Source organism: Anas platyrhynchos, chromosome 25 (genome assembly GCF_047663525.1).
Source record: "Anas platyrhynchos isolate ZD024472 breed Pekin duck chromosome 25, IASCAAS_PekinDuck_T2T, whole genome shotgun sequence".
In the NCBI taxonomy this organism is placed as follows: Eukaryota; Metazoa; Chordata; class Aves; order Anseriformes; family Anatidae; genus Anas; species Anas platyrhynchos.
In genome coordinates this window covers 9,055,903-9,083,028 of record NC_092611.1, presented here as the reverse complement: position 1 = coordinate 9,083,028, position 27,126 = coordinate 9,055,903, and the positions used below count along the sequence as shown (strand labels likewise).

The window sequence follows — 27,126 nt, the reverse complement described above, 5'->3', positions numbered from 1 at the left end:
GGGGAGGAATACACACAGCTAGGGGGGGAGAGGGAGTTACAGCAGCCCCTGAAGCCCCAGCAAGGAGGTTTGGCTTTAACACATGTTAGAAAGGAAGCCAGTAAGGCTACAAATGAAAAAATGAGGAGCAGCACCAGCTCACTGCATAATATACACACTTTATTTATGAATTTGTATGTATACAGACTTTCTATACACACATTACCTATATAATAAAAATGTACATGTGTATACATGGTCGTATAAATATAGAACTGTAGAAATCTTAGAACTGATCCTGTCTATTCACAGCAACTCCTCCCGCGGGACCACTTTGTTCGAGTAGCCGTCATTTGAGACTTGGACAAAAGGGGCAAGTGTCATTTGTGTTGGTTTGCGCCCAGAATTTGATGCACTGCAAGAGAGAGAACTAGTCAGGAGCCACTGGCACAACTCAGAGGCGCTGTGAGCAGAGCGTGGCATTGCTTTTCCAGAAGGGTGCTGGCAAGGGGCGCTCATTTTAAGGGAGGGTTTGCTTTGCTCCTTAGAAACAGCCCCCATGGAAAGGTCACTGTGACAAGGAAGCCCTTTCCAACCCAGCAGCCCACCACGATCTGCTGGGAACCATCACAGGGACCAGAATGACGTGCACGCAGCAGGGAAGCACACTCACCTCCTTGTGCAGCACATGCGAGCAGGCCATGGGGTGCAGGTCACCGGGCTGCACGAGCTTCTGGCACATGAGACACAGCTTACAGGCAGCGGGGCTCTGGAGGGACAGTGAGGGAACACGGAGCAGTCACAGCAGTCCCACATCACACCTCAGGTCCCACAGGACGCGTTCCAGCTACTCGGCTTGTGCCAGGGGCCACAGTTCGCCCAATCCCTCCTCCCCCATGCAGGGCATGCAGAACCCCAGCTGCGAACCCGTCCCTTCCACCCCACCAGCAAGAGCAGCTACATGAGGAGAGAGAGGTCCCAACCCCACTGGCTCGTCCCTTTGGGCACTTCTCAGAGGGGCTCCCTCCCCAGGCAGCCTTCCCTGGGGATGGTGAGGTGCTCTAGGAAGGCAAAACAACAACAACAATCTTACATGCGATGCTGTCCCAGGGTAAGCCACCTGGGCTGGGGGCAGGAACATGGGCGTGCTGATTTGAGGCAGCGGAGCAGAAAACATGGGGGCCCTGATTCGACTGAGAGGCTGTGGGGAGGCAAACAAGGCGTTACCCAACAGTGCAGAAGGAAAGGACGGCTGAGGCTGAGCCACCCCACGTTAACGCAGGGCAAAACTCCCCCTAGAGCCAACGCCACAGTCAGCAGAGAGGGGAACCCACAGACAACCTGCAGCACGCAGCCCGAGCCTGAGCTCCGCGTGCTTCCAGCAGTGAGCCCCGTGCAGCTCAGCCTGCAGGGAGCCAAGGCACAAGAAGGGAACAGCAAACTTCTGGCTGCCACCCGGGCTCCCCTTCCCTGCAGCCCCCCAGCACCCCCCCAGCTCTCCCACCTGAGCGCCGGCCGCTGCCCGCTCCTGCTGCTCCGCCAGCTTGGCGGCCACCAGCTGGTTGAGCTCCTCCATGGTCAGCCCCGCCATGGTCCTCCGAGCCGTCTTGATCTGCTGCAGGATGTTGGTGAGCTGGGCCCTGCAGAACGGCAGCCTGCTGAGAGCTGCCCCCCACCAACGGGCCAAGGACACCGCGAGCCAGCCCCTGCCAGGGGAAGGCTCTGGCACGGCACCACGCTGCCCCCCGCCCCAGCTGACATCTCCCACACACGCCTCCATCCTCCAGGAGGGCAGCATGGGGCACGTACTTGTTGCACTGCGGAAACCGAGCCAGCAACTTCTCCAAAAGCTTCTCCAGCTTGTCCGCCGGCTGCGGCCTGGGGAACTCGGGAGTGACCTTCACTCCTCCCAGGCCCGGCGGAGGAGGGATGGAGGCAGCAGGAGTCATGTGGGGGCTGTGGGTGCCGATGAGCGACGCCACGACGGGGCTGTTCCTTCCTTGGGAAGCAGGCAGCGGAGGGGAAGGCTGGTTGGGCCTGGAGATGGCGGGGTTCAGGAGAGGGAAGGAGAGCGCCCGAGGATCGGCGCTCGGCATGACCATGGGGACGGGGACTGGTCCTATGGGGAACGGGAGCCTGGGGGTGAGGGATGGGCTGGGCTGGAATGCCGTCAGCATGAAATCTGTCTGAGAAAGAAAAACGGGGATGGGGGAAGAGAAGGCTGGTTAGAATAAGCCCGTCTCAGAGCGGAGCTCCCAGGCACCAGCCACTGCACCCCTCGTGACAAGGGGGGGCTGTGCAGAGCCTTCCCCTTCTCTCCAGGTAAGCCCAGACAGAGCCACCTCAAGGGACAAGCACAGGGCTCCCATAAATGTAATCCCGCAGTCACCCCAGCGGGCACAGCACAGGCAGTGCCAGTCACAGGCCAGCGAACAGGCTGTCCCCAGAGCCTGGCAGAAAGGCCGGAGCGATCAAAGCTGGCGTTTGTCAGGCTGGAGAGGCACTCACTTCTGAGGGTGGAGGTGGCAGCGTTGGGGTTGGGATCTGTGGGAGGCTGCTCAGCTTTGTTCCATTTCTCACCATCTGAATGTGGTCATTGAACTGGTCCTAGCAGAGAGAAAAGAAAACAGACACATTTATCAAAGCCTCTGCCTCGGGAAGTTCTGGGCACTGAATGCCTACAGCAGGCAAATTCCCCTGTCACAGCTGCCTGAGCAAAGCGTTCTCAGCCCCGCAACGGTCACAGGCCCTCAGCAGGTCATTTGGAACAAAAGAGAATGAAAAAGGACCTGGAAGAAGAAAACGAGTAACCACGTGGCCTGTCCACAGGCACAAGCCCCAGGAGGCAGGCAGATCTCTGCAGCTGCTCACAAACACGCTGACTGTGCCACGCGTTTGGGCACACAGCTCTGTGCTGGGTCCTCATCTCCTCTCAGAGAGAGCTGAAATTAAACACATGAAGCAGCACTGATGTGAACCACGCGCTCGTAGGCCAGGAGCTGCCTGATAGCAACTTACTCTGACACTTTCCTTTGTCATTCGTATCCTGTTCAGCCTCATCTCCCACTCCTGCTTTGGCCTCATGGTCTCCAGCGTTGGTGGTGCAGACCTGCAAGAACAATTTAACCTTCCCTCTTGCAAATGTGCTCTCACTTGCAGCAAAGTGAAAGCAACAAACTCCTCCAGCCCTCCTGCCTCCCCCAGCAGGGTTCCCCTCCTCTGGGCAGGAAGGAGAGCTCAAACCCAGGCGAGGAACCCCACAAGAGGAGAGCACACAGTGCTACCCGAGGGCAGGGACCAACCTGGGGGACAGATGAACAGTGACAGGGAGTAAATAAGCATGGCCCCACCAACCCCTGTTTCGTGACACTACTGAATCACATTAGGTTGATAAAGAAAGCCACAGGAAACCCTGAACTATTTCAGTCAAACCCCCAGTATAAGCAGAAGAGGAGATAAGGTAATTTCAATGTTCCGATCGCTTCTGAGACAGGAACTTACTTGAGGTAGGTGAGGTGTAGCTCTGCTTCTTTTTCTGCTTCTTCTAGTTTCAGCACCAGCAGCTCCTTTCGGCTCTCCAGGGACAGGATCTAGCAACAGTCCCAACTAACATTTACTGCACTGACATTTGCTTACCCCTTCTCCAGCCCCGTGAAGAGCCTCATCCTTAACTGCTCCTAATTTCACATAACCAGTCATCAATCAGTCTGTCATCTAGAATCTCAGGAAGACCCTCTTCAACTGCTTTGCAGGTAAGAAGTCATCCACTAACCTCTGCTTTCCAGGCCCGCTCTGTCTCCTCAAGAATGTTCCTGTTGATTTCATTGTGCTGGTTCTTCAGCTTATCTAGCTCCATCTCCCACAGCTGCCTGTAAATAGAGACAGAACAAATCTGCTTCAGCACTGGAATGACTTAAACAGGAGAGCTGACAAACTCCCACAGAGCCAATTGATCCTCGTAGCTCTTGATGGGGTGGAACTGTGGGATACTGACAGCTTCCAGACCATGACACCAGTCACATTTCCCAAGGCTGCATGAGTCACAGTCCCAAGAGTGAGCTGTTCCAGAGCATGCAGACAACCACTGTGCAAACTAAGTCATTCTGCTCCTGTAGAAGTTCAAAGGTGGCCCTTTCCACCTGTGCCTGGATCTGGAACATCTCCGTGCACTGCTAAAACACCTGAAGTGTTCCAGAGTTTAGAGCAGCTGCAGGGAACAGCACGGAGGAATAGGTTCCCCCGATTTCTGGGAAGCTGAAATTCAGTCAGAGGTAGCAGGTACACGCTGAGTCAATCCACTACGCATGAATTCTAATCTTATGGGATCTTTATGTAACAAGCATCCAGGAGCCTTCCTGTGACCAGGAGCAAAGAGAATTTGATCCAGAGACTACGAGCACCAGCCTGCTGAAAGGGGAGATAAAACCTCCAGGGCACCCAAGTGGACAGCACTGTCAGGCCCCCCTCTGCAGCCTGTGCCACCAGGAGCACAGGATCCACTCCAAGCCAAAACAACGAAGTAGAAGTGTTCGACACTGTTAATCTGCAAACAGCTAAGCGCCTTACTTTTCATCAGACTGCTCTGCAATCAGAGAAGCAATCTTGTTTTCCTTCTCCTCCTGTTCTTTCAGCAACCTGCACAAGAAAAAAAGGACAGATGGAGCCATCCACCGCAGCGCTGTTATCGCACAGCCCCTAACGCTGCAGCTCTCAAGTTTGAACAACGTATTTGCACAGCTGTGTGCCCAACGCAGCAGCACACTCTGAAGACTGCTTTCAAACACTATTGAATAGTTCAATCACTAACATCCTCACGAGCAAAAACGTTGCTGTGTTATGACACTGCACAAGGTTTAACCTGAGCCCTGCACAGAGCTGTGCTGCCCCAACGTGTACTTTGCAACAGTTCACTCAGGGGGAACAGGCTGAGTACTCGGAGCCCTTACTGAAACAGCTTATCCATAAACATCACTGAGCCCTCAAAAATTAAAATTAAAAAAATCCAGACCTTGAAGACGTGTCAGAATGGCTCTATAAAAGCACAAATTCACCATCCAAAGGAACCTTAAGCTCTCTGCAAACAAATTGCGCTGCCTGCTTTAGACCCCTCTGAAACCAGCCAGACTCTGCACAGAGCGTGCTGCCTGCCTCACAGCAAAGTCTGACTGCAGCCGAATCTTTCGAACCATTAGGTACAGGTAGGCTGCTTAAGCAGGAAACTTACAAGAAACCAAGAAACGTACAACAGAAAACAAGACCCTAACCCTGACACTGTCACTGAACAGCCCTGCCCCCTGCTGAAAGGCTCTGGACTCACAAAGATGCAGCAGAACGCAGCAGAACTGTTGTTACTTTTGCCAAGTTCTGTCCATACAAATATCTAACAGGTAGAACAACCTCCTGCTGCCCGGAATTTCATTTTGAGATTGGCAGTACACAAAAGCTGCTCTGCCATAGTTGAATCCACTCAGAACTGCACAGGCCCATCCTGACATCTCACTGCTTCCAACAAGTTTCAAGTGATCCTCTTTTACTTGATCAGATATACATCAAAGCTAACTTATTCTTTTCTTCCTAAAAAAATTTTTTTTCATACTAATACCTTCTGCCTTTCTCGCAGAGTTTCTCAATTTCTGCTTTCAGATCCTGCTCTTTCTGCAGGAATTCTTTCTTTTCTTTCTCCATCTTCTTCTTTGTCTCTTCTCGCTTGATTGTAACATCCTGAATTGCTTTCAAAATCTCCTAGAGCAACACAAGCATCGCACCAATGAAGAGCAGAACTCCCAAGTAATGTTTTTCTTTGTTTTTAAATCCATTAATATCTTAGCCAAATTGAAGAGAGATTATGCGATTACACGCATCATCAGAATCTTTCTTTTTAGCAGATCCAGACATGATTCACAGAGGTTATCATGAGGAGACAGGGGAGACAGACAGAAAGTCTGAACCACACGTTCTCCTGTCTCCTTAGAAGAACTTTGGGGCACTCCTGCTCCCTGCTCTATTTCTAGGCGACAGACCACTGATGGTTCCTTTATCCTAACCTGAGCCACCGCAGAGCTAGTTGGGAATCTCATTTAAGCTAGGGACCTGTGAGCAGTGACTGCAGAGACACAAACAATGCTATGGAGTTAGTTCTCCTCGCTTCACACCGCCCTTCCCACCAGCTCTCACGGGGAAAAGCTCCTGTGCTTGTTGAAGAGATGTTGCAAGATCACCAGCAGGAACAGCCATACGCACGAGATGCTGCATCGTAACTTACTTCTGAACTGCTCAGGCTCAGCACTCGGATTTGGGCAGGGACCTATCCTTAATGCTACAAAATGTGCTTGCGTGGGCGCACGAGGCCAAATCAGCCCACCTTCATCGTGCAGGGCTAAGGGGCAGGTTACACGGAAAGATTTTGCTAAATACCTGGTGGTTCTTCATCTCCTCCTCCCTCCGCTGCTGGAGCTGCTTAAGCTGTACCTGGAGCTGGTTCTCCACTTGCCTCTGTTTGTCCAGCACCTCCTGGTAACGTTCCTTCAGCAAAGCCCTCTCAGACATCATTTTGTCCTGCAGGGGAGAGCAGACACTCAGGGAGAACCTTCCCCTTCCCTCACACCAGAGACAGCAGGGCTGCAAGCAGTGTGTGGCAGCCCACTGGATGCCAAGGTTTGTGTCAAGAGCCACGTTATCGGCTCCCACTTCCAAGGCTCAGACTCTGTAGGTCAGAGATGAATGGGGGCACTGCCTGGAGCTGCAGCTGCCACTGCATCTCCTCTGCAAAAGAGGGCAGCTCAGGAAGGCCGAGGCTGGTGTTTAAACGAGAAAAAACATCCTGTGGGAAGGGCAGGGGAGCCGCATCAGGATGCCCAGCGCCAGGAGCAACCCTGCCTCCAGCCACTTCCTTCACCAGCACGGCGCTATAATGCTTAGCCACGGGACATCCTGCGAGCATTTTTAAATTTTTCCCAACTCTCTGGGATGATTTGGTACGCAAAATAACAAAAATCCATGGCTTAGGTGGGAATGCTTTTGTTCCATACACAAGATATTGAGAAAGAAACAAACCAGTGGCGTTTCGCTTGCTGAGCAGCCAGAGAGAGCCCAAAATTCAACCAGGCGCCTGCCGAATTGCCGGGATGATCTTTCTTGGCCAGATACTAGCTACAGGTGATCGTTCACGCTCACGTATCAGCTATAGGACACACCAGAGCTGCCAGGTACCACACACACTGTCCCCGCCACCACCACTCTGCAGCAGCTCCGAATTTGGGTCACTTTTGCCGACGGTGTGAGCACCGCAGGAGCCTTTTTGTCACCCGTGCTCGGCCAAACCAGCCGGGCCGAGCCCCCAGCACCGAACAGGGGCACCCACCAGGTTCTTCTCGATGTCCTGCTCCGTGCCGGCGTCCGCATCGGCCGTCCTGAAGTCGGTCTGCGGAGGCACACGGAGCCCGTCAGCGGCCCGGCCGGCCCCGGGGGGCAGGGGCAGGGCCCCCGCGGTGCCCCCGGCCCCCACCTGCACCGCGATGTGCTGCGACGGCTTCGCGGGGGCCGCCTCGGGCTCGGGCTCCTCCGCAGCCCCTCCGCCGGCCGAGGGGGGAAGGGGGCCGCCGCCGGGGCCTGGGCCTTCCTCCCCCCTCTCCTCGTCCTCCTCATCCTCCTTCTCCTCCTCCTCCTCCTCCTCCTCGTCGCCTCCCGACGGCGCCGGGGCCTCGCCGGGGGTGGCCGCGGGCTCCGCGTCTCCTCCGGCCGCTGCCTCCCCGCGGCTGCCGGGGCTGCTCGGGGCAAACACACCGCGCTCAGTGCTCGGAGCAGGCACCGGGCACCGCTCGGTACCAACAAACAGGCACCGGGCGCCGCTCGGAGCAAACACCGGGCACCACCGGGCACCACCCGGCCCCTCGGCGCCCACCTGGCGGGGCCGGGCTCGCAGAGCCGCGGGTTGGCGGCGGGGCCCTCGTCCTGCGGCCGCTCCAGGGCCATGGCTGGGGCTGGGAGCCGGGGGGCCGGGGCTCGGCTCCGCCCGGCCCGGGCCTCCCCTTCCGCCGCCGGCACCGGGGAGCGGCGGCCGCCCTCTGGCGGAGCGGAGGCCGGGCGGGGCGGGCACCGGCACCGGCACCGGCACCGGCAGCGGAGCGGCACCGGCGGCCGCCGCCGGCCCATGCCCGGTGAGCGGAGCGTGGGGGGGGCTGAGGGGTGCGGGGGGGGGGTCCCGACCCCCGCTCCCAGCCCCGCGGGGCTCCCGCCCGGCCCCGGCCGCCGCGGACTTTGCCCCCCGGGCCTGGGAGCGAGCCGGGAGCAGGGCGGGGGGGACGCGGGGCTCGGGGGTGGCCGTGGGGGCGGGCAGGGGGCTCGGAGCCCCCCTGGGGAGGCGGCGGGGAGCCGGGGCCGGTGCTTCCCGTGCGGGGCAGGCGGGGCCCTGGCGGCCGGGGGGGGGCTGCGGGTGCTCCCCGGGGACAGCCGGGGCTTGGGGGGACCCCCCTGGCCGCGGGGGTGGCGCTGTGCCGGGGGGAGGTTTGGGGACCCCCTCACGGTGTGTTTGGGTGTCCCCCCGCAGCCTGCCTGTCTGATGCCGCAGCGGGAGCGGAGGGCGCCGCGATGGAGGTCCGGGGTGGAGGCCCCGCGCCGTGTCCACACGTGCCTTTGGCTGAGCGCAGCCTGCATCCCCTTGGTGCTGTCGCACGGACTCGCCCCCGGCCCCCAGCCCGGCGCTGACGGCAGGGCCACACCGCGGGGACACGGCGAGCTGGCGTGGGCTGTCAGCCTGGACGTGCCCGAGGAGGAACTGGAGCAGCGGGCGGAGGAGCTGGCCCGGACCGCGGGGCTGGTGAACATGGGCCGCATCGGGGAGCTCAAGGGCCATTACCTCTTCGCCTACCGGCCCCACGGCCCCACGGCGCCCGGCCACGAAGCAATAAGGAGCTGGGTGGACACTTTGTTTGCACAGCACGACAGCGTGCGGTGGCACTCGGAACAGAAGCTTCTGAAGCGCTCCAAGCGCAGCCTGCACTTTAATGATCCCAAATACCCCCAGCAGTGGCATCTGGTGAGTGGTTTTCCTGCTCCGGTCCCACCGGTGATCTCGGGCCCTTTGTGTGGTTACACGCCAGCTGTCACGTGGCGGGCGAAGCGGCGACTGTGTCTCCTTGCAGCAGGGAGGAAGCGGGCTGGGAGCTCGCCCTGCCCTCCTCCTGCTCACCGTGATAACAGGAGGAGGCAGCATCCTGCCCAGCGCTGGCCCCGTGCCGCGAGCACCCTGCTCAGTGTCCTGAGCGAACCTTTAGTGAGCGGCACTCCCAGCCCTGCCCTGGCCCCGTGCTTCGTAGCCAGAGCACTGGAAAGGTCCCGGAGCCCCTGTCCGTGGGGCAGACCCGCTGCCCTGCCGGTGCTCTGCTCTCACTGTCCTTTCTGGTGCTTAGAACAACCGCAAGAGCCCCGGGAAGGACATCAACGTCACCGGCGTGTGGGAGCGGAACGTGACGGGGCGCGGTGTGACAGTGGTGGTGGTGGACGACGGTGTGGAGCACACCATCAAAGACATACAGCCAAATTACGTGAGTGCCGGCTCTGCCGAGGGATGGGGCGAGGGACGGATGGACAGCAGGCGGCTGGGCACAGGGACGTGGCTCACCCGGGCCTCCAGCGTGCCACAGCTCAGCAGGGCCTGGCCCGTGGTGTTGTCCCAGGCTTGGCCAGGGGCTTTGCACCTGAGCTGCAGGGTTACCAGCACTTGTATTCCTGTGCTCCCCTGGTAGGTGGGGGCTTAGACGTGGGAGCTGGCTTCTGCCTGCCCCACAGCAGCTGCTAAAGCTGCCTGTCAGTCCCTTTCCCACAGCACTAGGTGTTGCAGCCCCGTGTAGCAGCAATCTCTACGTTCCTGGGACCTCCAGGTCACATTTCGGGCCTCACAGAGCGCCCTTCAGTTCTGCTTTTCCATAAGAGAGAAGAGCAGGTCCCTGAGCTGTGCCTGTGGCTGTGTTTCCAGAGCCCAGAGGGCAGCTATGACTTGAACTCCAACGACCCTGACCCTATGCCTCACCCCGACGAGGAGAACGGCAACCACCACGGCACCCGCTGCGCGGGGGAGATCGCCGCCGTGCCCAACAACAGCTTCTGCACGGTGGGGGTTGCCTACGGGAGCCGCATCGCAGGTACGTGCACATGCAGCACCCCGACGTGCGGGGCTGACGCCTCGCTGCTCTCCTCCCCGCCGGCTCCTGGGAGGCTGCCAGCGCCTTGCCCAGACTGGTTTGTCTCTGCGAGGGAGGGACCTGCATCTGAACAGCTCCTCCGAGTGACGGGGCAGGATGGGTGTGTGCTGGGGGGCTCCCCAAATCCTCCCAGTGCCGCCTGCCTGCCTCTAGAGCGTGCAGCATCCCCCCCCAGCTGAAGCCAAGCACCGTGCAGCGGTGCAAACGCGTGCCCACTGTGGTGCAGAGCTGCAGGCTGCCTGGAGGCACCTGGGACACAAACGTTTCCCGATTCCCCGTGCTCCCCAGGCCCGTGGTGTCGCTCCAGCCTTGTGCAGAGGGCGATGCAGGGTGCCAAGGGCCCTGCAGTGCCCTCTGCAAAGGCCGGGGACGTGCTGCTGTGCCCTGGGCTGCCTCTGGAGCTCTGACTCTGCCTTGCAGAGGGAGGTGAGATGTCTGCCTGGCAGGACGTGTCCTTGGCAGTGCAGGCACAGCGCTGCAGCCGTGATTCTCCCCGCACCCGGCAGGTGGTGCCACGGCCCCTGCGATGGGCACAGCCCCGGGACACGGCCGGGCCGGGCCGCAGGGTGGGCCCCGGGGTGCCAGGAGGGTGCTGGAGGCATGGGGTCCCCCAGGGCACCGAGGGCAGCCCCACAGCCCTGCCCTGCCCGCTGCTGTCCTTGTGGGGCGCTTGCTGAGCAGCCAGCCGGGTCCCAGCACGGTCCCTGAGCTCCAGCCCCCAGGGAGGCTGTGGATGGAGGCTGCAGGCGATGCTGGGCTGGCAGGAGGGGAGATGAGCTCACGGTTTAACTGCAGCACCGGGAATGCAGGAGCAGAGAGGGTTTAGCCCAGGCTATTGAGGCAGGACGTGGAATTTCTTTGAGCTCCAGCTCTGCAAACGTGTGCCTGGCCCTGCAGGGCGACACAGCGTGGCAGCCGTGAGCTCTGGGACAGGGAAAGGAGCCCCAGCAGCGCAGCTCCTGCACGGGGCAAGGCTCGGATGCGGCAGGGAAAAGCCTTGCACTGTGCCAGGCGAGAGCTGGGATGGGTGGGCGGCTGTGCTGTTTATAAATAGGCCTCACCGAGCTGTGTGCCTGCTTTCCGTTCGTAACGCTCTTTGCCAGCCGAAACTGTGATGCAAAACTGTAATTATTAAGGGTTTGGGTCATGGAAAACTCAGCATCGAGCCTTCGTTTGTACTTCTGTTGCCCCCAGGTGGGGTTGCCCTCCTGGTCTGAGCGCAGCAGTTGGGGTGTCCTCATCTCTGGAGCCCTTTCCTCGGCATCCAGGCGTGCCACCCAGCCCGGAGCCAGGCCTGGCTGGGGAAGCAATTGCTCCAGGCAGGGACCAGCTCTGAAGAGCAGCACCATAACTGAGGGCAGGGTGTCAAAAAGCCCCTGGGCAGCAGTGCTCTGAGCTTGGGGACTTGGGAGCACACGGACGTGAGCCCAGCCAGTGTTCAGGTGTCCTGTGCCCCCTCACCAGCTTGGTTCTGGCCATGGGACTGGAGAACTTAGCAGAACAGCCGTGTCTGGCAGAGGATGTAGAGCTGAGCGTGAGGATGTGTCTGCAACCCCAGAGCCTGAGTTAAATCTCCCCCTGCAGCCTGCTCTCTGCCTGTAGCTCCAGAGCTGGTCCAGTCAGGCTGGGAGCGCGAGTGTCCCTCCTGTGAACCCGCCGAGGAATTCATGCACACTGTTTGCACAGCTTGCTTTGATCCGCTTCAGCCACGTCCATTGTCCCCTGTCTGCAGGCATCCGAGTGCTGGATGGGCCCCTCACCGACAGCATGGAGGCCATCGCCTTCAACAAGCATTATCAGATCAACGACATCTACAGCTGCAGGTGAGCCAGCCCGCACCCCTACCCAGCAAAGGGCTGCACGCCCTGCCCTGCCCCAGCTGGTGGCTGACTGCCCCCACCAGCTCCTCCAGTTAGTCAGGAGGCACCAGAACCAGTTGCCACCTTTCTGTGCCGTGCTGCGAGCTGGCAGCTCCGTGCTTCAAGGCACCAAGCAGCCGCCTGCTCCCCCTGGGCAGGGCTGTGAGGGCTGGCTCGGTGCCTGCCTTCACCCTGCACTTGGGTTTCTCGGGGTCTCTGTGCTGCTGAACCTCGAGGGGCTGCACCAGGTGCTTGAGGTGGGGTGCTCTTTGTAGCTGCTGCAAGGAGTAACGCCTTTGTAAGCTCCTCTGGGCACTATTGCAACACCTCCTTGCTCATTCCAAGGGCAGGCCTCCCTGGGGGTTTGCTGCTGCCCGTGACTCGTGTCACAGCGCGCTGTCTCTCTTTGCAGCTGGGGTCCAGACGACGACGGGAAAACTGTGGATGGCCCCCATCAGCTGGGCAAGGTACAGAGCAGCTCCTGCAGCACCGGTTGCCCCTGGCCTGGCCCTCCAGCACTCGTGGTTCCTCACCTGCCCGAGCAGGCTGGGAGGGGTGCTGCTGCCTCTGTGTGCTGCCAGCGGAGGTGTTGCCCCTCGCGGTGTGGCAGGGAGAGGTGACGTTGCTGCGGGAGTGCGGTGTTCAGGCACTATTAGATGAGCTTCCCAAGGGGAGGCTGGTTGCAGAACATGCTCTTTCGCAACCTGTGGTATTGTTCTGAGGCCTTTGGCAACCCAAGGGACGCTCTGCTCCGGAGACCAAGCATTCCCCGTGCTAACAATCACCCGCAGAGGACACCCAGCCTGCCTGTGCGTGGCTCCTGCTGCCCAAGTGGGGGACTCACAGGAGGGAGCCCCACAGCTGGCTCCACATTGCTCATGGGATGAGGTTCTGCTGAATTTCTCTTTTGCTTGGCAGCCTCCTGCTGTACTTTGCTAACCATGAGATAGCTGCTCTGTGCTGCACAAAGCAATGCTGACAACTGAGGTATCAGTTCAAGATGACAAATGGTTTCCAGCCCTGCAATTCGTTCCCTTCCTGAATGCAGAAGCAGCTCTAAGAAGCTCTGGGGCACAGAGCACAAGCAAAGCTTTGCAGCAGCAGAGAGCCCCTTCTCTCTGGAACTGGCTTTCCTGGGCAGTGCACGATGTGCCTGCACCCCCCGGAGGTGGGCAGAGGAGGAGGGCTGGTTTCCAGCAGGGATGCTTTCTCACTTGCCCATCAGACACGTGTCCTTGCTCTGGGCAGGAATGGCATCTCTGCGAGGTGTCAGCCTGGAAATGGGCTTCCCGAGCGGGGCTGATGTCATTGTGCTTCTCAGTAAAGGCAAAGCCCCGCTGCCTGTCAGGGCTGAGGCCTTGCAGAGGGGCAGCAGCCACGCGTAGGCAGGCTGTGTCAGCAGGAAAGCATCGGTGCTGCAGGAAAGCCAGTCCCAGAGTGAACCCAGGGAGCTGTGAGGGCTGGGCATGCTGCGTTCCTGCTGGAGTTCAAAATCTGCTCGGTCTTTGTGCTCTGATTGCCTGGAAGGTTGTTTTCCCTTTTCCTCTTTTTATTTTTAATGCAGAATCCGCTCAGAATTGTAGTAAGCTCTAGATGAGCAGTTCCCCAGCCCAGATGTTGGCCCCATCTCTCCTTTGTTAGGCTCGCTCAGGAATCCCAGTGTCTGCTCAGGGCCGTAGCAGCTCCATGACTCCGCTGGCGGGGTGGAACACAGCCTGGAGGGGCTGCGGCTGCCCCCGCTGTCACCCCGAGCCCTTGGCAGGGCTGCTTGTTGAGATTTCTGAGTGTGCTTTCTGGTTGCTGGCTGGAGATGCCAGGACAGGGCTCTGCAGCACGTCCTGTGCCTGCGGAGCAGTGAGCTTTGGGGCAGCCCGCGCCTCCCGGCACAGACCCTCAGCGGGTGCCGGGGGGAGCCAGGGGAGGGGAGCAGCTCTGTTCCTGTCCCACCCGTGTCCCTTTCTTCCCCGCAGGCCGCCCTGCAGCATGGTGTGATCGCAGGTCGCAGGGGCTTTGGGAGCATTTTCGTGGTGGCCAGCGGCAACGGGGGGCAGCACAGCGACAACTGCAACTACGATGGCTATGCCAACTCCATCTACACCGTCACGATAGGTGAGTGCCTGGCCTTCTGTCCTGCTCCTTCCCAGCGTGGAGCACTGAAATCATCTCAAAAGTGTGGAACCTGCCTGGCTGGGGGCTGGCTGGGTAGTGGGAGTATGTAGGAAACTCTCCTCTGGGAATGAACGTGGCATTGTGCAGAGGTGCTGGGCTGCTGCCCCCAAGGCTGGAGATTTCTTTTGAGCTACAGAGCAAGAGGAGCCCAAAGAAATCCCTGCCTGTGTTCAGGCAGCATCGCTGAGGCTGTGACAGACACACTGCTGCGTTCAGGGAATGGCCTGGGATACAGCATTCCCGTTAGGTGTGATAGAGCAGAAACATCTAATCCATTTTCTTGGGGACAGAAGCTACATGGGGGGTAGAAAATCTGTTTAATATTAAGGCTGGTGAGGGGTTGTTTTTTGTGGCTGCCTTTCCTGTAGATCTTCCAGCCATGAAAAACACAGCCTTGGGTCTGGTTTCCCTGCCCCGCTCACAGCAGCGGGCTGTGTCAGGGCTCTGTCTCTGCGGGCAGTGTTTGCACTGAAAGCAACCCCAGAGCACCAAAAACCTTACCAAGGGTCAGCTGTGCTCACAGAGCTGTGCTGGGACAAGGACTGCAGGGCTCACACACCTCTGCCTTGGGAAGGGGAGAGCCCAACCCTCAGGTGGCAGCAGAAGGGGAGCCTGCAGAAAGGTGCAGGTAGCAGGACAGGTCTCCAGGGACTCGGCACCATGCAGTTTCTGCAGGTAAACGGGGCTGGCTCCGCGTGCTCACTGCCTTTGCTCTTCCTTTTCCCCAGGCGCAGTGGACGAGATGGGCTCCATGCCCTTCTACGCCGAGGAGTGTGCCTCCATGTTAGCCGTCACCTTCAGCGGTGGGGACAAGATGATGAGGAGCATCGTGAGTACCACGTCCCCCCTCTGCCTGCCCGCCCCGCCTGGCTGCAGGGCTCTAACCGCCCGGGGCAGACGAGGGACAAGGCTGTGTGTCTGCTGAGTGCCACACAGCGGCCTTAGGCTTGTAGAGGGCTTGTCTGTGAGGCAGGGAATGAACACGCTTTTTGTCTGGGTCCTACATGGTGCTCTGAGAGGGAGGTTCCCATTTCTGGCTGTTCCCAGCTGGGGTGACCCGCAGCTCGCCCAGCAGGGCTGTTCCTGGGCACGCCGTGTGCCTGGCTCCTAATGCAGGTCCCGTCTGTGAGATCTGCCTCTGAGTGCAGGCAGATGTCAGGCTGAAAGGGACGGGGATTGCACGCCCCGATCTCCCTGCCCTGCTGCTGGGAACTGCACGGAGACATCTTGTGGGACAGGGGCCACTTGGGTGACCCCAAGAAATTCCTCTGCGCTGCGTCCCTGGGAATGGTGTCTGGGGAGCTCTCCTGCTGACAGCCAGCAGGAGACAATCCCATCCGGGTGTGCCCCTAAAACACAGCAAGGATGGGGCTGGAGCGAGGCTCCTGTGCCACTGTGGGCTCTGAAGGGCAGGGGGGCTCTGTGGGGGCTCCCCCCAGGTCAGCCCCATCACCCCACGGAGGGCCAGGAGCAGCATCGGGCTCTTTAAACTACTTGGCCGCAGCTCTTCCCTCTTCTGGCACATGGGCCTCTCCCAGCTGATTTTTTCCTGAATATTTTTATCAGCTTTTCCTTTTTTTGCCAAAAAATGACTCCTTGTCAACAAAATGTCCTTTTTTTTTCCCCAAGCCAAGCAGCCAAGCCTGTTTCCACCAGCCCCAGGCCTGACCCTGGGTGCTCCTCCCTCGGTGGCGGTGCGCTCGGCCGGCTCCCAGCCCCTGTGGCTGGGTTCTGCCCTCGCCCTGCTTCCTTCAGGGTCTGCAGAGCCACTGCGGGGTGTCCCATTCCCAGGCAGGACAGACGAGGGATGGTCTCGTGAGCAGGGAATTGTGGCTGTGGCTCCGTGCCTGCTCGGAGAGGCGCCGAAGGCAGAGCTGTCAGACAGGCTGCCCCGTGTGCGGCGTGAACCAGGGGAACGGGGAGAGCCTGGGACAGAAACAAGCCAGGAACAGGCAGAGCCTGGCTCTCTCAGCCGCCTGGGTAAGGCTCAGCAAGCTCTCAGGCAGCTCCTCACAGCAAAAGGCAGTCCCAGGCTAGAGCACGGCACAGCCTGCCCACAGCAATGGCTCAGCTCATGCAGCCAGGCAAGCGAAACCCAGAACAGAGCTAATTCTGTGTTTCAGAAATACTTTCAGTCATCCCAAGCTGGTTTGGAAACTTGACACTAGGAAACGAGGCGGCAGCAGCCAAGAAAGGGCTGTGCCCCCGTCAGGAGTGGCTGTGCTCGCGTTAGGAGTTACAACGCTTTGGTTTCATGTCCAGCTTCCCACTGCCTGCTGCCGGTGAGGTAGCCGTGGAGGTCTCAGATGTGCTTTCATTTTGCACGCTGCAGTAATGTGGGAGCTGCTGTTCCAGCAGGGCGCCAGAATGACAGCCTGTGCGTGGCCTAGGAATGGTTTATGCCAGGGCATCATCCTTTTTCTTCCCACTAATGTGGGATCAATCCCTTATGAACCCCTTTCACGTTCCAACTTGCACACCCCTGTCTGGACGATGGTCTCCTGCTCCAAAGCGCCTGCCGGTAGCTGTGCTGTAGGGACGGCAGAGTTAACTTCTCTGCAGCCATCTGCTGGGCTTTTTTCTTTTACCAGACTATAAACGTTGTATGGTTTCCTTAATGGGAAGAATTTAATACAGCTTCTGGCACAAGCTGCATTTCCTACTGAAAGTTTGTGCTGCCCAGGGTGTTCTCTGTCGGAGGCGCAGTGTCCGAGCGCAAGCTGAGGGGGTCAGCAGCTGGCAGAACGGGGCAACAGAAACCACAGCTCCTGGCAGGGCAGGGAGTCTCCTGCTGAGAGCAGGGGGAGGCGGACACTCGCCTCCTCTGAGGCTTCTCACCTGAGGCAGGCAGCGCTCAAACACAGCCCCAGCTGCCTGGAAGGGCAGGGATGTGCACTGCTGGTGCTGGTGCCCGCTGGGGCATCAGTGAGCAGGGGCTGGGGCAGCTCCTCTCTGCCCCGGGACAGTCCTCCCAGCCCTGCGAAGGCAGCCTGAGGTGGAGAAGGTTTCCACCAAAATAATAATCTGCAGTTCTGCAAGCACCAAAATAATAATCTGGGACCCCTGGCAGTGGAGGAGGGGTTGGGGGGGACGCCTGGTCCTCGTGAGGCCAGGTGCTGACTCTGCTTTCTCCCCTCCCACTCCCCATTTCCCGAGCCTCCTCGTCATGTTTCCAGCCAGCCCTGGGGGGATCTTTTCCTCCTCTCCAGGCTTGTGGTAGAGCAGGAGCAATTACAGGAGCGCTGGTAATGCATGAGCAATGCATCAGCACTGCGGGGCTGTCAGGAAAACCTGCCAGCTTGTGCCCCATCCTGCCCGCTGCTGGGGGTGCTCAACAGGACAGGAGGGCAAAGCGTGGCCTGACAGGAGGCCTCTCTCTGTCTCTGTCCCCGAAGGTGACGACGGACTGGGACTTGCAGAAGGGCACGGGGTGCACCGAGGGCCACACGGGGACGTCGGCTGCGGCTCCTCTCGCCGCCGGGATGATCGCGCTGATGCTGCAGGTGCGGCCGTGCCTCACCTGGCGGGACGTGCAGCACATCATTGTCTTCACAGCCACCAAGGTGAGCCCTCCCTCCTGCTGCACGGCTCTGTGTGTGTCTGCCTGCCCCTCCGTAAATCTCTCCGTTGTCTGGCTGCCAGCGGACGCACTGCATGCTCCCCTTGCCCCTCGTTCCTCCCAGGAATGCGGCAGAGGCATTTTCCGCTGTCAGGATAACAAATGGGGAATTTGCTCCCGGAATGCCTCTGTCTGCCTCTGTGCAGGTCTGCCACAGGCTCGCCGTGCCTGCCTGCAGACCTGGGGAGTGCACGTGAGCCCTGAGTGCCTGAAGGCGAGGAGAGGAGCTCTGCCCTGCCCCGGCCTTCCCTTGTTTTCCCCAGAGAGTTGAGCTCTTGGAAGCAGACACAACAGAGAGCTCAGCAGCAAACACAGCCCCTGCTTTTGCTCGGCCCTGCCTGCTGCCCGGCTCCTGCTGACCCAGAGGAGCTCAGGACAGAAAGGCCGAGTGGGAACCGATGGGGGCTGATTCGGCCGGGGACAGGGCTGCTTCTGCACCCCCTGGGGAGCAGGAATCTGTGTCCAGCTAATGCTGTTCATAAAAGAAAACTCACTCTGGCACAGGGCAGCGTTTTCCACAACTGCAGGCAAGCACTGCCAGAGCATGACAACCTGATAAGTGATGGGACCCAGATCCATCCTGGCCCGAATCTTGTTGATGTAAAAGACCAGGTTCCTTCTCCCCGAGGCTTCTGCCGTCCCACAGGCTGTGGCCCGGGTGGCATGGGGAAGGGAGCAGCTGGGATGTTTCAGAGCGGAGGCATCTGTGCCCTTTTGTGCTGCCTGATTTCCTTTCCGAGGAGCAGGGAAGCCTGTTTGTCCTGGGCCTTGTTTCAAACAAAGGTCAACCTGTTTCTTTCTAATAAGGCCATGCGGGTTTGCCTCCCTGCTGCTGCAGGAGGTTTCTGAGCCACCTTCCCCTCGGGCCCGGTTCCTTCTCTGGGTTTGCGGGGCTGCGGGTGTCCCCCAAGGTAATGAGTGCCCTGCATTTTTTGCAGTACGAGGATCGTCACGCCAAGTGGGACACCAACCAGGCTGGCTTCAGCCACAGCCACCAGCACGGCTTCGGCTTGCTCAACGCCTGGAGGCTGGTGAACGCTGCCAAGGTAATCCCATCCCTGCCCCGTGCGTGCTCCGCAGGCTCCCAGGGCAGCCCCACAGTGGTGGCAGGGACAGATCCCCTCCTGGCAGCACCGTGGGGTGACTCCTGCACTGCAGGCCAGCGCTCGGGCTGTCCCCCTGCGGCCCTCACTACGAGGCTGCTTTGGGTATGAAGTAATGAGGCTGAAACCTGCCCCCGAGCTGCTGCTCTCTCACAACTATATATAGCCATGGGCGAGAGCCTTTTTGCTCGTGGGAGACAACAGCTCTGATTCATAGCCTGGGGAGGTTTGTCAGCAGCCCCAGCACCTTCCTCGCCGTGCACCAGGCTGCGGGGAGGGGATGGTGCCCTGAGGATGCAGCTGGCAGCATCCTGGCCTGCAGGGATGTGGTGTGGCATGGCCAGAGCCAGCAGGGACATCCCCACCTCCTGCCCCCACTGCCACCAGTTGCCTGGAGACCCCCTGGCTCCTGGTGCTCACCCACACGCCAAGCACCGTGCTGTGTGCAGGGGTGCCGCTGGTTGCCAGCGATTCCCCCTTTTTCATGGGGATTTTCGGGCTGCTTACCCTTCCCCCTTGGTCCTGCCCCTCTGTGCTGCACCACAACAGCCTCAAAAAACTGCTCAAAGCCGCTCAGGTGGTGGCAGAGACAAAACCACAGCTGCTGGTTTCGGAGAGTCCTGAGTCTCCACCAGCACCTCCAGGCAGTTGCTTGCCTTCCACTCTTAGCCACGTGGGCGCCCCTCAGCAGCCCCGTGGTGCTCGCTGCAGCCCCGTGGTGCTCGCTGCAGCCCACGTGCCCACACGGGAGGTGTTACTGGCAGGAGGCTTGCAGGGGCGGTGGGAGATGGGGAGGTGGGCGTGCAGGGAGCATATGACCTCGTGCTAACTGCTTGTGCCTCTCCCCTGGCAGATCTGGGAGTCCGTTCCCTACCTCGCCTCGTACGTGAGCCCTGCCCTGAAGGAGGGCAGGAGCATCCCGCTGCTGCCGCAGGAGCTGGAGGCCACGTGGAACGGTGAGAGCAGGCGTGCCACGCCACACACGTGCCCGTGCACACCGAGGCCCCCAAGCCAGGCAGCACACAGCCTGGCAGGGCACACCACGAGGGGTTCAGGGCCGGGCTGCCCCGGCTTTTCCTCCTCTCCTTCCCCTGCCCTTCCCCGGGGGATCTGCCCTGGGTCTGTGCCCCCTCGCTAAGCCTCGGAGGAGCCGGAGCGAGCCTCGCGCAGGGCCCGGCTGGGCAGCAGCCAGGGCTGTTCCTCGGGCTTTGTCCATGTTAGGTAATCTGCAGCTCCCGACTTGGCCGGCCGCTGTCCACATAAACAAGGCGATGCTCGGGCTGCTACCAGTGGGAAGGAGAACTGGGATCGGGGGCAGCCCAGCCCTGCACCCTCCCCACCCCGCAGCAGGGCCCGGGGAGCTCCTGGCCCATCCTGGGGCTTCCACACCCCTGGCACGGGTCAGGGGCTCGGCAGCACCCGGGCACAGGGGTCCCCCTGGGAGGAGTTTGGAGCTTGGCGTGCCATCGCCTCCCTGCAGATGGTCCTGTGCCCTTCCCTCCTTGCTGGGAGGTGCTGCCCACAGCTTTCCCTCTGTCCTGCCCCTGCCCTGCAGCACACAGCCACCTGGCTGCCGGGCAGGTACCAGCACTGCGGGACCCCAGGGGACAGAGGGTGACACCCTGCTCCAGCCATAAAGCAAGGGCTGGGGGGCAGGCGGCTCCTTTTGCCCTAAATGGAGCTGGGAGCTGACAGCTGGGCAGCAAAGCAGCCCTGGGAAGAGGCAAAAAAAGGCAGTTTGGAGAAGTATGTGCGGAGAAATGTGCTGCCGGGGGCACTGCTGTCCCCCAGGTACCTGGCCCAGAGCTATCCCTTCCCCCTGAGGCTCTGGTCCTGGGGTGGGAGAGCACCCACCTGCACCCACCCGCTGCACAGCCGGGGCTGCCAGAAGGGGCCCACAGCGTGCCAGGGTTTCCCCTGCTATAATCAGCAGCCCTGGGGCTGAGCCTCTGCGGAGCTGCGAATGGTTTGGGGCCGGAACATCAGGTCTGGCCACCAGGTTTCTCATCCCAGACCTCTCCCCAAACCCAGCCCTCGTGTCGCTGCGGTTCGGGGCAGCCTCTGGGGTTGCCAAACGCTTGCGCAAACGCCAGGTGGGATGGTTTGGTGAGGGATGAGGAATTGTTTCCCTGCAGTGGCCAAAGCGCTCCGGGTGGGCTGCTGAGCTGTGCAGGGTGCGACTGCCCCAGCTCCTGCTGCTTGGCTCCAGCAGCACACACACAGGGGCAGCAATTTGTGCCCTGTTAAGCGGCACAGCAGCACCCCAGGGCCGGCTGGCAGCAGCCACCATCCTGGGCCAACCCTGCCTCCTCTTTCCCAGTCAGCAGCGCCGACCTGCAGCTCTCCGGCATGCGAACCCTGGAGCACGTGGCAGTCACCGTCACCATCACACACCCCCGCCGCGGCAACCTGGAGATCAGGCTCTTCTGCCCCAGCGGCATGATGTCCCTGATAGGAACCACCAGGAGCATGGACTCGTGAGCACCGGGGGGGGCAGGGACTGCAGGGCAGGGCCAGGCACGTGCCCGGCCTCGCAGCTCACGGCTTCTTCCTCCCCCCTCTGCAGGGACCCCAATGGCTTTGCTGACTGGACCTTCTCCACGGTGCGGTGCTGGGGCGAGGAGGCGCAGGGCACCTACAGACTGGTCATCAGGGACACCGGTGGGTCCTGCTGCTGGGAGTGCTGGCAGCGAGCCCAGGCTGGGGCTGGGGGCTGTGAGCCCCAGCAGAGGTGGGAGCATCCCCTCCCGGAGCTGCTGCGTGCGCCCCGCTAGCCCCGTGCCCTGGGGAGCTGCCAGCCCAGCGCCTGGGCTGTACCAGGTGGAAGGGTTCCCCGCTGCTGAGACCTGTTTCTTCTCCAGGAGATGAGAGCCTGAGGCCCGGGACCTTGAAGCAGTGGCAGCTGACCTTGTACGGCTCCTCCTGGTCCCCAGCGGAGATGAAGGAGCGGCAGAGGTAGGAGAGCACAGCCCCGTCTGGGTGGGGAGCAGGAGCTGCTGGGGACCTCGGGCTGCACAAAGCAGCTCCAGTGCAGAGCTGGCAGCCCCCAGTGGTGTGGAAGGCACCCCAGAGCCTTCATGGGCATTTGGGATCCTCCCTGCGGCACCCTCACTGGGGCCTCTGTCCTGCAGGCTGCTGGAAGAAGCCATGAGCGGGCGGTACCTGGACAGCAACTTCTCCCTGCCCTGTCCTCCGGGGCTGGAGATCCCCGAGGAGCAGCACTACACCGTCACGGCCAACACGCTCAAGGTGAGCCTGCTGGGGCTGGGGAGAGGCAGGGGGTGCACGAAGCAGGGACACCCATCCTCTGCAGGGGTCGTGGGGAAGGGGAAACCTGCGGCCCTGATCCTACTGGCACCGTGTCCTACTGTCCCCGTGGGTGACGGGGCAGGGCTGGGGGCAGTTGAGGGTGGTTCTCAGGGGGCTTCCTCCTCCACAGACCCTCCTGCTGTTGGGCTGCTTTGCTGTGTTCTGGACTTTCTACTACATGCTGGAGGTGTGCCTGACCAGGAACAACGTGGGCTTGGACCTGAGCTGCAGCGGCTCCACCGCCTGCAGGTGGTACCCGCACGGGGGGAAGCACAGAGCCCTCGAGAACGGCCTGGAGATGGAGGCCGTGCCGCTCTACAGGGAGAAGGAAGCCGAGGAGGGCGAGGCGGAGTGCGAGCAGCTGCAGCCCGCCCAGGAGGATGGGGGCGAGGAGGGGTCCTGGACCCCCACCCACCCCAAAGCTCCCCCCAGCAGCAGAGCTGCCGGCTGCCACGAGGCAGCCCCTGCCGCAGCAGGGTACCTCGGCCGGGAGGCAGCAGCTGAGCTGCTGTCGGAGGGCAGGGAGCACCAGGCATGCTAGCTGGGGCTGGGGGCTTGGGCTGCATCCCCCCCCTCGGTACGTCCTTCCTGAGCGTGGGCAGCAGAGCCTTCCCGAGCCCCCGGGGACCACTGCCGCTGAGTCCTGCAAAAAGGGGTGCTGGAAGTGGCTCAAGCAAGGAGAAAGTCTGCTGGCAGTGGCAGGGGAGCTTTCCTTTCCCTTGCTCTGGAAAACAAAGCAAGCCTTAAGCCCGTTCCCAGAGGAGCTTGCTCCCTGCCCCCTGTGCTCTGACCCCACCACCCTGTCCCCTCCGGCAAGCAGGCGCACGCTTGGGAGGGGGGCAGAAGGCAGCGGGGCTCCCTCCAGCATCCTGCCCAGAGGCTGCAGGGTGTCAGTGCCCCCCGCAGGGTGCTGGGGGCTGCCCCCCACACCCCGTATGCTGCAGGAGGGCTGGGGGTGTCCCTGCGTGGGGACACCGCGCGCAGAGCCTGGCTGGGGCTGGGGAGGGAGGACCGAGTTGCTCTGGCAGCGGCTCGCCTGCGAGCCGGGCTGGTTTGTTCACGTGTCTTTGGGTTCGCTGGTTTATTTTTTTAAAGTTGGGGGGTTGTTTTTTAAACGGCAGAGTCCTTTTGTGTAGCTTTACAAATAAAGTCTTCTAAAAACCCTCCTCTCCCCGATCCCTCACTCCTCTGCCCTCCCAGCGCTTGCTCGCTTTGGGAACCTGAGTCCCCAAGTGCCCAGGGCGGGGGGGGGCTCTGCTGGGGGCCAGGGCTGCTCCTGGCCAGGGTTGGAAGGAGAAAGGGCAGCGGCTTGGGGTGGGGAGGGCTGAGCCCCCCCCCTCTGCACCATCCACGTCTCCGGGGCTTCGGCTCTCCTGGGGTGCCCGCGGGACAGGGTGGGAGGAAAGCTGGGCACGCGGCGCTGGCTGAAGAACCTTTTAATTTTGACAAAAACGAAGTACAAAACCGAGGCCAATTTTCTTTTCTCCCCATTCGCGAGGATCTCTGCCAGAGTGGCGCTGGGCTGGCGCAGGGTGGCGGGCAGGCAGGGTGGCTCCGGGTGCTGGGGCGCGCGCCCTCCCCGGGGAGGGCCACGGGGCACCCGTGGGTGCCCGCGAGCACGGCTGGGCGCAGGGGGGGACGGGGCCAGCTGGCGGCGGGGCTCGCAGGAGTGAAGCGGGGAGCGTGCGAGGCTGGAGAGGAGGAGAGGAGGAGGAGGAGGAGGAGAGGAGAGGCCGCCCGGGAGCGGGAGCCGGAGCGAGCGCGGCGGGGCACGGCTGGGCTGCGGCTCGGTGCCGGTCGTGGCGCCGGAGGGGTGTTTTGGGCTGGCTGGCTTTTGGTTTCCAATAAATACCAATCGGTGGGGGGCGGCTGGAGTCGCCGGCGCCCCGGCAGCTGCGGCACGCGGGGCTGGAGGGAGCGCAGACGGAGGTCCTGGCTGGGGCTGGGGGAGGCGGGGGGCTGCCTAGCTGATGATCTGCCGGGGCCGGCCGTAGCTCATCCCCGCCTGTGATGCGCCCTTGTTGCTCCCCATCTGTAAGCCGATGACGTTCTTGCCCTCCTTCAGCTGGCTCTCGGTGAACTCCCGCTTGTGCTCCTGCGCCTTCCTGCGGGGCGGAGGGAGAGGCCATGCGGCACCCGCTGCCCCCCCGGCTGCCAGATCCTTGGATCCTCGCCCTGGCGCTGGAATTCCCCCCATTCCCCTCCCCAGGGCCACAGCCCCAGCCCCCTGCTCCCTGGGGCACCCAAGAAGGGACCAAAACCCCCCAGGGCAGTGGGAAGAGGACAGCGCCAGCCCCGCTGGCTCTGCGGGGAGCTGGCGGGCAGGGGGCAGGGGCGCGAGGGTCCCACACTTACTTCATGAACCAGTTGGGGTCCCCGTGGTAGTTCCCGTCGTTCTTGGTCACCGCCAGGCTCCCCAGGGCCATCAGCGTCCTCTGCACCGCCGCCATGTCCTTGGCTGCCAAAGGACAGCAGTGTGAGCGCCGGCACGGCGCTGCCAGCTCCCCCCGAATCCCCCCGCCCGCAGCCCCCCGCCCAGCACACCTTCAAAGAGGTCGACGGTCTGGAAGATGTCTGTCTTCACCACGCCGTAGTCCTCGGCCGCCTTGAGGAACTGGGCGATCTGCTCCATCTGCTTGAACACCATGGTGGGGGGGCTGTCGGGGATCTTGACGGGCTTGGAGCCGTCGGGGTAGAGGCTGTTCACCAGCCGGCTGAGCACCTGCGGGCAGCGGGGGGCTGAGGGAGGCCGAGCTCCCTGCACGGCCCCGCTGCCACCCGCCCGGCCCCGCACTCACGATGCCGTTCTTCAGCCAGACCTGGAAGCCCAGGCGGCCCCGGTCGGGGCGGCCCACGCTGGCCCCGCACTGCGCCACAATCCACTCCACCAGGCGGTCCTCCAGCTCGTCGTCGTACTTCTTCTCGATCTTGGACTGGACGTCCCTGCTCATGCCGTACGCCGGGCCCTTGTTGGCCATGACTGCGGCGGGTGGGAGACCTGGGGCAGGACGGGGCGCGTGAGGCTGCGGGGGCACTGCCTCCCCCTCACCTGGCACCCCACAGCATCCACCTCCCGGCTCTCCCCGTGCCAAGCAGGGGCTGTTCGATGCCCAACGGCACATCCAGAGCCGAGCACTCAACCGAGATCCTTGCAGCGTGCCCAGACAGACGGGTCCCATCCCAGAGCTGCCTCGTCCCCATCCCTGCCCGCTCAGCCACCAGCGAGCCCCGAGGGTGCCAACATCCCTGGCTTCGGGCAGCCGGTGGCTGTGCCATGGCTGAAGGTGTCCGGGAAGGAACCGGCACAGCTGAAGAGCAGCAGGGTCCGGGCAGCAGGGCTGGGTGCCTGGGGCACCGCAGGGTGCCGTGGGGTGGCCACGGCTCTCCGTGTCCCCGTGCCGGTGCCAGGAGGCCACCCCGCGGAGCCGTGCCCGTGCCCTTGTAAGGACATGGTGCGGGCAGGCACAGCAGTGGCCGGGGCGGGCAGCACCGGAGGATGCCAGGAAGGGTGCCAGCGGGTGGGGAGCCGGCAGCCAAGCCCCCCACCGAGGCAGCCTCTCTCCTCCCCGCACAGCTCCTGGCTGGGTTGGAGCCAGCCGAGTGCCGGGGCTGCGCCGTGGAGGCACCTGAGCTCCCCGACCAGCAGCTCGCCCCTCGCACCGGGCAGATGCAGCCCAGTTCCAGCAGCACGGAGCTGGGAGGCAGCAGGGAAGCGCCGAGCCTGGCTGCTGGCAGCGATGCAGGGGAGCCCCCAGCCCCGGGGTTCCTGCAGTGTCAGTGCAGGAGCCCCTCACGGGCTGTGCCCAGTCCCGGGCACATCCCCGATGCCGCAGGCAGCACCGCTCGGCTGGCACAGCTCACGGGGCACTGACCGTGACCCTGTGCCCACCTCCCACCTTCACCCCCTTCCTGCAGGAACTGGGGGCTGGGGCTGCTCCCCGAGTGCTCCCCAAGTGCCCCAGGGCTGGGCACAGCCAGCGCCCACCCAAGCTCTGCTCCCAGGAGCCGCGGAGCCCCGGTGGCAACCCGGTGCTGAGGACCGGGGGCAGCAGCGCACGCTGGGCAGGGTCCTCAGCCCGTGGAACTGCATCCCCCCCCCCCAAGGGGAGAGGGACCCGAATCCAGGGAGCAGCACCCCCATTCAGGGAGCATGATGCCATCCTGGGGAGCAGCACCCCATCCCGCAGAGCAGCACCTCAATCCAGAGAGCAGCAGCCCAATCCCGGAGAGCAAAATCCCAGTGCGGGGAGCAGGACCCCATCCCGGGGAGCAGCATCCCAGCACGGGGAGCAGCAGCCCCATCCCCGCCAGCAGAATCCCAATGCGGGGAGCGCGACCCCATCCCGCAGAGCAGCACCCCCACGTCCCAGGGGCCGACGTCCCCAGGGGGCACCCCCCGTGCCCGCCACCCCCCCGCAGCAGGACTCACGAGCGGCTGCTGAGGGATGCGCGGGGCGATGCTGTGCGCGGGAGCGGGCGCTCTGCACACTGGGGAGGCCGACGCCGAGCTAAAAGGCCGGTGCCGGGGCAGTGATGTCAGCCAGCCCGCGGCCAGCCCCCCATCCCTCCCTCGCGGGGCGCACCCAGACTCCTGCCCAGGCACCATATTTGGGGAAAAGACTCCGAAAAGCGGTGACTAAGGGCCCGTGCCGGAGCATTCCCCGCGTGCCTCAGCCCCGGCAGTTTTGGGGCAGGGAGGAAGCGGGGCCCCGGGCTCTGATGGAGTAAGTCCTTTTATAGGCAGGCGCTCGCCAAGGTTTTTCTGCCCTGACTTCATGGCTGGCTTTCCCCTGCGCTCACCCCGCGGGGCTCTGCGGGGCTGGGGGCACGGGGGGGACCCAAGTGGCTGGGACGAGGCCACGAGGTGGTCGCGGTGCGTGCCGGGGGGC

At 62.0% G+C, this 27,126-nt stretch overlaps 3 protein-coding genes across 3 annotated transcripts; 1 reads left to right on the top strand and 2 right to left on the bottom strand.

Annotated features, from left to right (window-relative positions):
• Positions 1–138: 138 nt before the first annotated feature.
• RNF214 (ring finger protein 214) lies at positions 139–8,031 on the bottom strand. The gene is made up of 15 exons (XM_038167516.2): positions 7,880–8,031; positions 7,484–7,742; positions 7,340–7,399; positions 6,394–6,534; positions 5,582–5,721; positions 4,546–4,614; positions 3,752–3,848; positions 3,481–3,569; positions 2,998–3,088; positions 2,488–2,586; positions 1,789–2,165; positions 1,484–1,619; positions 1,073–1,180; positions 653–748; positions 139–394 (listed from the first exon to the last, which is right to left on the bottom strand). The coding sequence occupies exons 1-15, from the start codon at positions 7,948–7,950 to the stop codon at positions 329–331; spliced, it is 1,899 nt and encodes a 632-aa protein (XP_038023444.2). The 5' UTR covers positions 7,951–8,031; the 3' UTR covers positions 139–328.
• On the top strand, positions 8,019–23,400 carry PCSK7 (proprotein convertase subtilisin/kexin type 7). The gene is made up of 16 exons (XM_027444430.3): positions 8,019–8,135; positions 8,525–9,013; positions 9,387–9,521; positions 9,953–10,118; positions 11,911–12,001; positions 12,450–12,504; positions 14,008–14,146; positions 14,935–15,035; positions 17,602–17,769; positions 18,764–18,871; positions 19,782–19,884; positions 21,249–21,405; positions 21,495–21,589; positions 21,790–21,883; positions 22,060–22,177; positions 22,368–23,400. Exons 2-16 carry the CDS (start codon positions 8,537–8,539, stop codon positions 22,776–22,778), a joined length of 2,418 nt encoding a protein of 805 aa, XP_027300231.3. The 5' UTR covers positions 8,019–8,135; positions 8,525–8,536; the 3' UTR covers positions 22,779–23,400.
• A 257-nt stretch (positions 23,401–23,657) lies between these two features.
• Positions 23,658–26,821, bottom strand: TAGLN (transgelin). The gene is made up of 5 exons (XM_027444431.3): positions 26,667–26,821; positions 25,036–25,235; positions 24,782–24,959; positions 24,593–24,695; positions 23,658–24,342 (listed from the first exon to the last, which is right to left on the bottom strand). Exons 2-5 carry the CDS (start codon positions 25,213–25,215, stop codon positions 24,201–24,203), a joined length of 603 nt encoding a protein of 200 aa, XP_027300232.1. The 5' UTR covers positions 25,216–25,235; positions 26,667–26,821; the 3' UTR covers positions 23,658–24,200.
• Positions 26,822–27,126: the final 305 nt, after the last annotated feature.